At 43.9% G+C, this 13,392-nt stretch overlaps 1 protein-coding gene across 2 annotated transcripts in view; it reads right to left on the bottom strand.

The window, feature by feature from the left end:
• KCNT2 (potassium sodium-activated channel subfamily T member 2) overlaps positions 1 to 13,392 on the bottom strand; it is a 207,306-nt gene that overhangs the window by 98,452 nt on the left and 95,462 nt on the right. For both annotated transcript variants that reach the window (XM_035123142.2, XM_035123140.2), the window contains exons 5-8: positions 8,725 to 8,784; positions 4,774 to 4,848; positions 2,561 to 2,644; positions 1,595 to 1,689 (exon numbers count right to left, since the gene is read on the bottom strand). In XM_035123142.2, coding sequence (XP_034979033.1) covers positions 1,595 to 1,689; positions 2,561 to 2,644; positions 4,774 to 4,848; positions 8,725 to 8,784 — 314 coding nt within the window. The remainder of the gene's footprint in view (positions 1 to 1,594; positions 1,690 to 2,560; positions 2,645 to 4,773; positions 4,849 to 8,724; positions 8,785 to 13,392) is intronic.

Raw genomic sequence — 13,392 nt, forward strand, 5'->3', positions numbered from 1 at the left:
TACTTAATGTTGTGTTTCACGCATCAATTAATGCCACACCAAGACCCCATCTGCACTATACATTTAAAGCACTATGATACCACTTTAAACAGTCATGGCTTTCCCCCAAAGAATCCTGGGAAGTATCGTTTCTTTAAGGAGCTGAGAGTGGTTAGGGGGGGATCCCTATTCTCCGTACAGAGCTACAGCTTCAGAGTAGTCAATCTCTCCCCCCAGCAAGCTCTGTGAACTCTCATTCTGTCAAGGGAATAGGGATCTCCTAGCAAGGGACCCAGGTGGCGCTGTGGTTAAACCACTGAGCCTAGAGCTTGCTGACCAGAAGGTCGGCGGTTCGAATCCCTGTGACAGGGTGAGCTCCCGTTGCTTGGTCCCAGCTCCTGCCAACCTAGCAGTTCGAAAGCACGTCAAAATGCAAGTAGATAAATAGGAACCGCTACAGCGGGAAGGTAAACGGCGTTTCCATGTGCTGCTCTGGTTTGCCAGAAGCAGCTTTGTCATGCTGGCCACATGACCTGGAAGTTATACACCGGCTCCCTCGGCCAATAATGCGAGATGAGCGCGCAACCCCAGAGTCGGTCACGACTGGACCTAATGGTCAGAGGTCCCTTTACCTTATAGCAATTTCAGCACCCTTAAACTACTGTTTCCATGATTCTTTGGGGGCAGCCGTTTAAAGTGGTATGGTATAGTGCTTTGCACTTAGATGGGTCAGGCGACTGTGTTATCGCTACTGTGGAAGGGCTTGTAACAGAACTAAACACATATTTTCAATAAAATAAAATAAAAACTAAACTTGTTAGGCAGAAAGGCACAACAGTAACATGTAACAGTAACAGGGAATATTTATCAGGAATATCTGACTAATTAAGGAATGCAGTATAAATATTAGATCATCACTCCCCGAACTTCAGAGCATGGGAAGTCACCAAAAGACATATAATTTGGCATGATTATTTGGCTTTCATGATTGTATTATAATTTGGAATGTTTTAATGAGGATTTCATTGGATTGTTAAATTGGAAAACCTAATAAATATTATTATTATTATTATTAAAAAGGCAAAACAGTACGGTGCAAAGTGTATACGGAAAGCAACAGCTAAGTCTTAGGTTTTGCTTTTCAAGTTTCATATCTGGGGTTCCGGGTGTTTGGTAGGAAGAAGCTTCAAGCCATCAAATTATAGATATAATGATCTTCCAAAATGCTTCCTGCCTGCTCCAGCCATGGTTGTTTATAACATTTAGCTCCACTCCCACGTTGATGATGTATGACAAATAGCTTTCCCCTTTTCAAGGGTCTTAATGGGTGCTGTCCTATGCGTGACTTCGTTGAACTGGATCTCTCTGGAACATAACAAGCATCATTTGCAAAACAGCGAGTCCTGCTTATTCTATGATTAGAGGAATTTCCTTTCATAAGCTGCAGGGCTGACATTTTCTTTCCTACTGCAACCAAACATATAAACACCCTCCTTCCCTAAACTTTTGCGACCATGGAATACATGCCTGTAAAAAATGCAATTGGAACTTTTTCTGGAAACCGTGTAAGAACGGAATTACATTACTACTAGTAACATCACCACGTGCTACTTACCATGTAAAGATAAGACACAGCAACGTGGATATTAAAATCAGAACTTGGTTAAACATTGCAGACTGCGTGCGTTGGATGGCTCTATGGAGATCATTCTAGATTAAAAGAAAAGAGACGCATAAGGTTCAGAAATGCCTTTTATATTAAATATCCACAACTAATCTATCTTTTGTCAGTATTCCATGTGCAGATATACAAAGTCTGCAAAGGTTCACATTTTATTTATACTGTATATGAAATCTTATTTGCCTTTCTACTGAGGCATTCAAAGTAGCTACAAAGAAATACAGCAAAAACCAGCATACCGTGTTTTTTTTTTAAAAAAGCTACCAATCAGTAGAACAATCACTCTAAAATACAAAACTGATACAATAAATTACAGTAAAACCAACCACTCTAAATTAAAATACTGTAATCAAATTAGTCTTTTGAAATTAGTCTTTTGAAATAACAAGACTTCAGCTCCAATCCTGTACATGCTCAGTGAACTCAACAGGACTTACTTCTGAGTATACAAGGAAAGGATTATGTTTTTGGACTGGCAACCAACAAGAAAGAATGCTAAGCCAAGTATTATTGGTATTTGCTCAAGAAACCAACAGCTCCAACGGTTTGGAGCCAGAAAAAAATAACCAACGAGGCAAAGGGATTAGTGCTGGGCCAATAGTTTTATATAAACATAGGCAATGCACTTGTTTTACTGAGAAGTGAATCTAAGTAAACCACAGGGAGGTAAAACAGAAGGCTGCAAATTCCAACAATAAAACAATAAAATTCAAAAACCAATTAACCTGATGTATTTGGATTTAATCCAATTTACTCCCATTCATTTTCAGTGGCACTTCACAGGCTGGAATTTAGCTGCTGCGGCTTAGGCGGACTACTGATCTAGGTTTGTGATTTGTACATATAAAAGTACAGAATTTTGTTGTCATTTTTCTTAAATAGGTCCTTTGTTATACTTACAATCATATTCTCCAAAGCATGTTTGGCAAGCCAGCAGTTTAAAAACACTGGGATAAATAAGTTTCTTAATGCAGGGCAGAAAATCTGAAGGAGAATGCAGAAAGACATGAAATGTATTCAGGTAACTTTGCCAGTAAAACTGCACTGAATGTACAGAAATGGTAGTTTCATTTTAAAAGATCTAATACCAAGCCTTATTGCAATGCCAGAAGTAAGAATTTACCTCAGCAGAGATAACTTTTGAGATATTTGTTCTACTCTCTTTTTACCCTGGGGGGGGGGAGATGGAATCCTACTACTCACATTTACCAGGAAGCTTTTGGACCAAACTAGATGTGTGCACAAACCATTTGTGAACTGAGATCCATGCAGCCCATGTGGAAATGCTACTATTCAAATAACTTATTTATACCATTTAAATAACTTCCCTTTATGCCAGTGGTTTTCAATCAGTGTGGCGTGGCACCCTGGGGTGCCTTGAATGATGATCAGGGTTGCTGCCCCAATTGTTGAGCTTTTAAAGACAAACCTTATTTCCTTCCCTCCTGCCTCTGTTGGCCGCTTGGGTCTTTGCTTCTCGAAGCATGGGCGTACCCAGGATCAAAAGGGGGGGGAGCCATGGTAAAGGCGTCTGGAAGGGAGGAGGAGGACGGGAATGGGGATTAGCACTCCCGCCACTGCCCGAGGTGCTCCACGATCCTTCTGGGGGGGCGGCCTTAGGGGAGCCTCCGCTGCCGCCTTACTCACAGCTCCTCCTTGGATCTCTCTCGGAGGGGGCTGGGCGGGCGCGACACGCGCAAAGATGGCGATGGCAGGAGGGGGGGCTCCGGCTTCCCTTCCCTTTGTGTGCTGTTTCCTTCCCAGCCGTGGCCGTGAGTGGCACTTGGTGAAGAAGGTCTGCTGTGGGAGTGGAGCGGGGTTCTCCTTTCTTCGCGCTTTCCGGAGCGGAGATGAAGGGCGGGCAGGGGGCAGGGGTGGTTAGATACCCTCTCCCTCTCTCCTTTCTGGCATCTGCGAAGAGGCTTGGTGGGGAAAGTTGGAGCGAGGCACAGCATTTAACTTTTTTTTTTGCTTCTAGGGGGGGCAGCTGCCCCCCTGCCGCTTGCTGGGTACGCCCATGTCTCAAAGGCTTGTGTGGATGTTTGTTGCTACAAGGTCCCCAGATGATGGCACTTCTGGGGATGGCCAGGGGGTGCTTCCCAGCCCTCTGTGGGGCAGTGTGAGGAGACACCCCTCTTTGGGGCAGCGGGGCAGCTCAGAGACTAGGGGTGGCAGCAGCAACAGCTGCCCAGAGGACTCCCAATGAGAGAGGAGAGAAGAGGAGGCTCAGCGATCACTCCACAAGGGAGGGTGTTGGGAAAGGGGTGAGGGGCTGCCAGCTGCCTAGGCAAGGGGCGCTAAAACTAGGCTCCTTAGCCCCACAGGGGTGCCACAGAAAGAATGTCATTGGTCAAGGGAGCTGTGGACCCCAAAAGGTTGAAAACTTCTGCTTTATGCAATCAATCAATCAAACTGATTTAAGAACATAGTAACAAAACTTGAGTATGGTTTTTTTTAATAGATAATAACAGATGTGAGAAATATAGGATGGGGTTCAATGTTGCCCTATTACAAACATTCCACCTGAAAAAGAATCTCATTTTGCCAGATGGAATGATAACCATCTTCTCCTCTCCCCTCGTGCTATTTTGGGGTTTCTGCGGCCCCCCTCCTTAAACCAATCGAGGCAAGTGCAGAGGGGAAAGCATTGTGTGCAAGCCGAAGTCCTTGCACGAAGCTTCTGCTGACAGGGGTGAATCCTGCCCAATATTTATAATCCCCCTTTGACCCTAGGTGCTGAACAATTATTACATTTCAAAAAACAAAAGTAGACTATAAACTTACAAACCAAATTAACAATGGAATAAGCACAAGTTGTTGTGAGGTGGTGGAACCCAAACGTTTAATAATGAAGAAAGAAGAGGAAAATTATATCAGATTGAAAATAGCCTAAAAAAAATTATTTCCCCCACTAATTAAAATTTGCTTCAACCAACTCAAATTAGGCCTACCAATAAATCAATCAAAATGCGAGTTGATTCAACTAATTGAAGCTTGGAGCCTTAAGGGAAATAATTACAGGATCATGCATTCAGCTTGAATTCTAGAATTTGTACTGCTTTAAAATAACTTCACACTTAACCTAGATTGTGTGTTAAATGGATGAGACTTACTGTAATTATGAAAGGGATCGCATTAATAATTTCCAACAGGAAAGGAATCCGCACAACTTGTTCCCATAGGTTTCCCTTGTAAAAATGAAGGCAAAAACAAAAACACAGTACTATCAACCATTAATATTTTGCAGAGTGACAACGCAGGGTATGCAGTGACACACAGAGCGATGCACGCAACGAGTGACATACAACAAAATTATGCAAATGCACTCCACATAAGGGGGAAGGGGTTTAACTGGACCAGGACCGCTGAGCATAGTTTAAACATATCTGCCCACCTCAGCAACCTGATGGTGATGAAAACTGTCTCCTCCCTCTTATTGGATTGATCGTTGATGAGAAGCGAGGGGAGAAAAATCTCCTCAGCTGACCTGTGTGGATCAGCTGACTAGAGGTGTGTGTAAGTGCGCACAAAAAAAATTGGAGTGGCTGCACTCACTTTTGGCAACACACACCATTGCCTTGCAGGCCCTAGAAGGTTGGGCTCAGGGTGACTATGGCCCTCAGAGTTTTCAAATAAAGTAACCCCCTTGATTGGCCTCGGTCCTATATACCTGAAGGAGTGTCTCCACCCCCATTGTTCAGCCCGGACACTGAGATCCAGCGCCGAGGGCCTTCTGGCGGTTCCCTCACTGCGAGAAGCAAAGCTACAGGGAACCAGGCAGAGGGCCTTCTCGGTAGTGGCGCCCGCCCCGTGGAACGCCCTTCCATCGGAGGTCAAGGAGATAAACAACTACCTGACATTTAGAAAACACCTAAAGGCAGCCCTGTTTAGGGAAGTTTTTAATCTGTGATAATTTAATGTATTTTGGTATTTGTTGGACGCCGCCCAGAGTGGCGGGGGAAGCCCAGCCAGATGGGCGGGGTATAAATACAGTGGTACCTCTACTTACGAATTTAATGCGTTCCGAACGCACATTCGTAAGTCGAAAAAAAATGTAAGTCGAATTCCATAGGAATGCATTGGGAGAAAAAATTCGTAAGTCAAAGCAACCCTATCGAAAATTCGTAAGTAGAAAAAAATCCTATCTAAACCGCATCCAAGATGGCGGATGGAGCTCCGTTCGTAAGTAGAAACATTCGTAAGTAGAGTTATTCGTAAGTAGAGGTACAACTGTAATAAAAATAAGAATTATAATCTTAATTCTTAAATATTCCTGTTTATTACAATAGAAAACTGCCTATCTTTGATCAGAGATACCAAACATGGTACAAACCCACCCAGATTTTGGAGAGCAACTCCCATTATCTCTGACCATGGCTGGGCCTGACAAAAGCGGAGTACTAGCAACATTGAAGAGGACCACATTGGCTACCTTTGTCTTAGGTGTTCATGTAAGTCAAATGTCATATTATTATTAGTGCCACCTCTTGTTATGAAGCTATCAGAGGCCTACCCAAACAGACAAGTGCCTTTTAGCCATGTGTACAAAACGTTATGAGTTTAGGCTCGTACACAGAATTGGGGACCTTGCAAAAAAAAAAAAAAAGTATAGACCCTGACTGTGCATAGGCACATTGCAGATCTGCAAATATACCTGCAGAAGACTAAGCTTTTCCCCTGTGATACTACTCTGCCATGAGGCCCCAGTGATATAGCAATCTATCATCCAAAACCAGTTTGAAGTCCGTATCATGATATCGGTTTCATAAATTTTTCACCTGGCAATATATCATGAATCATGATGTGTGTTAAGGCTGAGTGATGTCTGGCTTTCAGCGTTGTGATATATCACCAGCTGAACACTGTCATATACCAATATATCAGTATGTCGGAAATAAGGGTGTAACTAAGTAGAGGTGACGCGGGACGCGGGTGGTGTTGTGGGTTAAACCACAGAGCCTAGGGTTTGCTGATCAGAAGGTTGGCGGTTCGAATCCCTATGACGGGATGAGCTCCCGTTGCTCGGCCCCAGCTCCTGCCAACCTAGCAGTTGGAAAGCACATCAAAGTGCAAGTAGATAAATAGGTACCGCTACAGTGGGAAGGTAAACGGTGTTTCTGTGTGCTGCTCTGGTTCGCCAGAAGCGGCTTTGTCATGCTGGCCACATGACCTGGAAGCTGTACGCCGGCTCCCTCGGCCAATAGAGCAAGATGAGCGCTGCAACCCGAGTTGGTCACAACTGGACCTAATGGTCAGGGGTCCCTTTACCTTTACCTTTATGTAGAGGTGAACACGATAATGTCCTGGAAACTGCTACTACGTAGGGATCTGAAACTTGTACATTTTTATTTACCTTTAACATATTGCTACAACTGTTACTTCATAGTTCAGCAGGGACAGAAGTATTCTATTAAGTAAAATAGAAACATCGTCACCTGACCTCCCCACCTCCCCCCATCTACGTCTATCCCCCTCTTTCTTCCCAATGTCTCAACAAATGAAACCAATTTGTAAAAATGTTACGAGAGACACTGCATATATTTCTGTAAATCTTTAATAAAACAAAAACAGGGACAGAAGGAATCATGAGAGAAGTAATGACAGGCTTCATGGTTTTCCCTACATCAAGATTTTTACATAGCACACACACACATCATGATTCACAATCTATTGCCATGTTGAATGTTAAGAAACTGTTATCATGATGTGAACTTCAAACCAATTTTTGACAATATATCAATACATTCCCCAGCCCTAATGTGTGTGTGTGTGTGCACTATGCAAAAATCATGATGCAGGAAAATCTGTGAAGCCAGCCGATGCCTCTACATTGCTCCAGCCTAATTTCAGACATTGTGATATATTGGTATATTGCGATGCTTAAAAAACATGATCTGTGAATATGCAAAACCAACTATTTGCTTATAGGGTGGGATGATGAGGCTGCAATGCCAAGGAGACAATGCAACACGAGAACATAACTGGGTGTTGTCTTCAGATCAGTTGTTTCCATGAAACAGATGAAACTTCAGTTCACTGCAGTGGAACAACTACCAGATTGTGTCTAATGCTAGGCAGGCTCATAAATATTTGCAATGAACTTCATTAAAAAAAAAAATACGAAGAAAGTTTCCTACTTTTTCTTTCGTGCTACAAATTTAAACAAAGAGAAATTAATTATCTTTATTTAGCAACACATTAACGATTTCCAGCTGGTTAATCAGGAATGGGTAATTACTATTAGGAAGGTAGGAATGGAACTCTCTGAGCAAGAACACTGGGGGCATTAGCTAAAGTTCCACAACACACAAGAGCTTTCTCTCAATGTTAAGGGACACCCCCAACCACTCCAATTTTAAAATCCACAAGGAGCTGGAACCTTTGAAACAAAACTGCTTGTAATAACTTTTAAATCATGGGTAGGCAAACGAAGGCTCAAGGACAGTCTGGGAATCAGCGTGTTTTTACCTGAGTAGAATGTGTCCTTTTATTTAAAATGCACCTCTGGGTTATCTGTGGGGTATAGGAATTCGTGTGGGGCCAGTAGTCTGGCCCCACACAAGGTCTGAGGGACAGTGGACTGGCCCCCTGCTGAAAAAGTTTGCTGACCCCTGCTTTAAATGCAACTAATAAAACCTGTTTGCAAACTCATTTGTTTTAACGGACAGAAACGGAACTGTCCCATAGGAAAGTGGCTTACTTTCAGGTCCAGTCTAACACATTTTGTTGCCTGAAGCAAGTAACAAGATGGCACCTCACCCATTCTGTGTACATCTGATTGACTAGTGTGGGACCTGTGGCACACATACGTAACTCTGATCTACAACAGATGTCAATAATTGGGGGGGGGCTCAGAAAGAAGGGGGGTTGCCACTGCTTTCCCTTAGCATCGCCAAGGGCAACTACCTCATTCCGTCTAATGGTAGGGTTAGTGCTACAGGATGCCCATCATCAACCCTGACCTGCAGATATGTTGGCTGAGGATGATGGGAGTTGGGATCTAAGGCGATCTGGAAAACCCCAGGTTACTATAGATATGGAAGAATGTAGCCATAAATACTTACTTTATAGCTGAGATAGCTCAGGAGTGTTGTTTCCAATAGACTTATCAAAGCCACCGACACCTGAAGAAGTGAGACACAGGTGAAATCTTGTGAAATAATATCTGAGGATTAGGCAAAATTTCAATAAGTGTACATGGGGTAAACCAAAACTAGCTGATTTGCAAGCTTTCAATAAAGCTTTTTATGTCTTGAACTGGACCTGTCAGGGCTATCTTTAGCAGATGCGGTCCTGTGCCGCCCAGCGCCCCCAAATTACCACAGATAGTGTTAGGGTGGCCGTAGCTGCACATTGCCAGCCATCTGGGGGGATGCAACTCTCCCCCATGCCGCTGCGGGATAGCGATCCCCACAGAGGCTTGGGAGTGAAGTTGCGCCCCTCCCAAGCCTCCACGGGAGGAGAGCGCAGCTTCCCTCACAAGCCACCTTGGGAGGAGAACGATCCCCGCAGAGGCTTGGGAGGGAATCTGAATGCCCGCCAGCCTTATGGTTGGCGGGGCACAGCTGGCAGGCAGGCAGGGAAAGGGGAGGCTGCCAGCAAAGCCGTGTAGCTCTTCCACTTGCTGGGGTGCCCCTGAGAGGCTGGCGCTCTGGCGCAACGCACCACTAAGCCCTATGGGGAAAACGGCTTTGGGACCTGTACTCATCATACAACTGCCATCTAGAGCACACTTGAAACTGCCTCTCCATCATGGCTACTCCAGCCACATGTTCCAGTTCTCCAGCCACGGGGAAAGTTTGCAAGTATTACAGAGCTAAAAATCATACAGCCACCAGACCTGATCAATGTAATAAGCCAACCCATTGGAACTGTTTTGCTGTATCAGACCAAGAGCAATTTAGTCTAGTATTCTCTTTACAATATGGGCTGGCCAAAATCTTCTGGGTGCTAATGATGTTTTTTTTGCCTTGTCCCTGCTGCATGTCCCCAGTATCTGGTATCCAGAGGATTAATATCATTGACATTAAATGATGTTATTAAATGAGGGCCTTCTGGCGGTTCCCTCACTGCGAGAAGCAAAGCTACAGGGAACCAGGCAGAAGGCCTTCTCGGTAGTGGCACCTGCCCTGTGGAACGCTCTCCCATCAGAGGTCAGAGAGATAAACAACTACCTGACATTTAGAAAATACCTAAAGGCAGCCCTGTTTAGGGAAGTTTTTAATCTGTGATATTTTAACGTGTTTTAATGTGTGTTGGAAGCCGCCCAGAGTGGCGGGGGGACCCGGCCAGATGGGCAGGGTATAAATAATAAATTATTGCTATTATTGTTGTTGTTGCTGTTGTTGTTGTTGTTGTTGTTGTTGTTGTTGTTGTTATGACAGACCTATACCTCAGTCTACAGAAATGAAATATATATGACCAAACTCACTGCACTGAGCTGCCACATAGCAGTAGTATTTTTTGTTTTTGTTCTTTTAATGGCCTGAAGATGGTGGCTATATTATAGGAAGTAGTCCTAAGCATACACATTGATTCTGGCTGAGAATCAGTGGCATTTATTACCTCCAGCAGCACTAGCATTCTGTTTAATAAAAGACCTGGACCCTCTGGGAGGCATTTGCGCTAAACAGCATCCATTCACTTCTATGGGATTTGAGCAAGTTTGCCTGGCAAGTTGCATTGACATTAAAAGAAAGATGAAAAACCACACTGTTTGGCTGATGCTCATTTCTCTTTCATGGTTGCTACAGGCGCCATTCCGATCTTGTAATTTGGATAAATTTGCCACCTCTTACAACTTCCCAGAAGTGGGTTTAATTTCTATTAAATAGGTTGGTGTGGTTTGTACATCAAATTAAATCATTGTTAATGTTACAGGTAGGTAGCCGTGTTGGTCTGAGTCGAATCAAAATAAAAAAATTCCTTCAGTAGCACCTTAAAGACCAACTAAGTTTTTATTTTGGTATGAGCTTTCGTGTGCATGCACACTTCCTCACGAAAGCTCATGAGGAAGTGTGCATGCACACGAAAGCTCATACCAAAATAAAAACTTAGTTGGTCTTTAAGGTGCTACTGAAGGAATTTTAAAAATCATTGTTAATGTTTAACATGAATTAGCATCATGTTCTTCTGCTCAAATGTCCCCTCTGCACGACTCCCCCACTCTTGGCTGTCCCAAGCCAGGAGTGACAGACCACAAGTCTGGCCATGTCATGAAACCCAGGATCATGGTTTGTTTCGCTGCAAACCACAAGTAAGTCTTAAGGTTTGCTTTTCACTTACTATTTGTGATTTGTTTGGGGGGAAACAACACACAAGACCAGGCTGAGACAACACAACAAGCCAAGGCTTAGTTTGTTGTTCCCAGGGCAGGGCAACAGAGGAACAGCAGAGGAAACATTAGCCATGGGTTGATAAAAATGAAGGAAAGTTTCCCAGCAGTATTTGTGAAGAGGTTACCCACAGTATTTGTGAAGAAAAGGGAGGGGGGGAGGAAGAGGAGAAGGAGGAGAAAGAAACCATTTTCAATACACGACTACAAGAAACTATTCCTTGCATCATTAGTTTCAGGAGGCTTCAAAAATCCAGTATCTGTTGCTTAAGTCATTGACAGCTTTTCTAGAATTGCCCTTTTTTTAAAAAAAAAAAAGTTGAAGCCAGTTCAAAACTTGAAAACATATCAGAAACACGTTTAAGCCCTCACACTCAAGACTTGTGAAGGTTCTTTTCAACTTCTTTAAAACACAATGTTTTCCAGATGAATTTGCCTCACTCATCTCAAACTAACTCAAAAGAACTCAATGGCCTAAAATAACAGCATGCACTCAATAAATACAGGATATTCTGCGAGGTGGCATTTGTAGAAACATATCCTCACCAAGTCTGGAATCTTGAATAAGATTAGCATGAGAATTTCTAATTTTAAACAAATGTCCCTTGCTAATGAAAACCCAACATCCTGAACAATTGCATAATCAGATTCAGCACAGAGATTAGGAGTTGTTGACGTATAAAAATAACAGCAGCATCCGAAAAATGTTCTGATGCCACCAAATAAGTGCTGGTTGAAGTGAATCATATGCTGCCAGCGCCCAGTGATTTGGCACTAAGAAATGTTTCATCTTCAGGACAGAGAATTCTAATCTCCTTGACTTTCACTATGCATTAAGCAAATTTCACGGGTGAAAAGTAAGCTCCGGTTCCTCTGCTTTGCATGGCCAGAGCTCAGAGCGGCATGGTTATTGCTATGCTGCCCAAGAGAAGGGCACGTATCTTCTGTGAACCTGGCTGCTTATAATGGGAAGGAGGTGAGGAAGGAACAGCTCTAGGCTTAGGGGAGCACATCTCATGGGCAGCCCAGGACTGTGCATGGATAAAGCTGGTCCATTTGTTAGGGGATCCTAACACAAGGAAGATCCAACAGGTAGATCGTGATCTACCGGTAGATCACTGGACGTCTGTTGTAGATCACCAGTAGATCAGTGGCTCCCCCCAAAGATGTTAAAAAGATACTCTTCCTTGTGTGGGAGAGCTCTAGCTATGTATCTAAGAATGCATGCAAAGGTAAGGTACATGTAAAGGACCCCTGGATGGCTAAGCCCAGTCAAAGGCGACTATGGGGTTGCGGCGCTCATCTCGCTTTCAGGCTGAGGGAGCCGGCGTTTGTTCACAGACAGCTTTCCGGGTCATGTGGCCAGCAGGACTAAACCGCTTCTGGTGCAACAGAACACCGTGACGGAAACCAGAGCGCACGGAAACACCGGTTACCTTCCTGTCCCAGCAGTACCTATTTATCTACTTGCACTAGTGTGCTTTCGAACTGCTAGGTTGGCAGGAGCTGCGACAGAGCAACAGGAGCTCACCCCGTCACGGGGATTCGAACCGCCAACCTTCTGATTAGCAAGCCCAAGAGGCTCAGTGGTTTAGACCAGTGCTCCCCAACCTTTTTATCGCCGTGGACCAGTCAATGTTTGATCATTTTACTGCGGCCCGCTGAGGGGGGGACGTTGATTGTTTCGTGGCCCGCTGAGAGGGGGGGACGTTGATTGTTTATATTTCATTTAGATTGTTTTGATTTAATAATTTTAATTTAATTGTATTTAACGTTCCTTGGGCGGCCCAGTACCAATTGATCCACGGACCGGTCCGTGGCCCGGGGGTTGAAGACCACTGGTTTAGACCACAGCAGGGGCGTGGCTGCTTTGTGCATCCCCAGTAGGGGGCAGGCTAGCTTATGGAGCCTGGCAACTCACCCCCATATATACCTTCAACATGGGTGGGTTGGTGAAGAGGTCAACAGAACCCCCACCAGATTTTATGATGAATAAATATCCCACATCCATTAGACCTGAGCCAAATGTAAGGTTCCCTGCCACACACACACACACACCCCATCTCACAGATATCACTAGGACATGTGACTTCAGCAAATTTACCCTTGTATTTAAGGGCAGCTAACTTTCTCCAGGTCAGCTTGATTGTGCTGTGTTAACTTAATGGTACAGACCTAGCTGTTAAAAATGGGTTCATCTCACTATTTAAAAGCTAAATAAAAGTAATGATAGACATCTGAACTGAACTGTTCAGCCTTAACTTGCTTGCAAATACTCCCAGAAGTATATGGGTTATATGAACTGCTGTTGAGCAGGAAGATCTAAATCCCATATGTACGAAATGATGAGAAACAAGAGAATGAAAAACTAGAACAACAATAAACTTCACTAAATAGT

Source organism: Zootoca vivipara, chromosome 7 (assembly GCF_963506605.1).
Source record: "Zootoca vivipara chromosome 7, rZooViv1.1, whole genome shotgun sequence".
Classification (NCBI taxonomy): domain Eukaryota; kingdom Metazoa; phylum Chordata; class Lepidosauria; order Squamata; family Lacertidae; genus Zootoca; species Zootoca vivipara.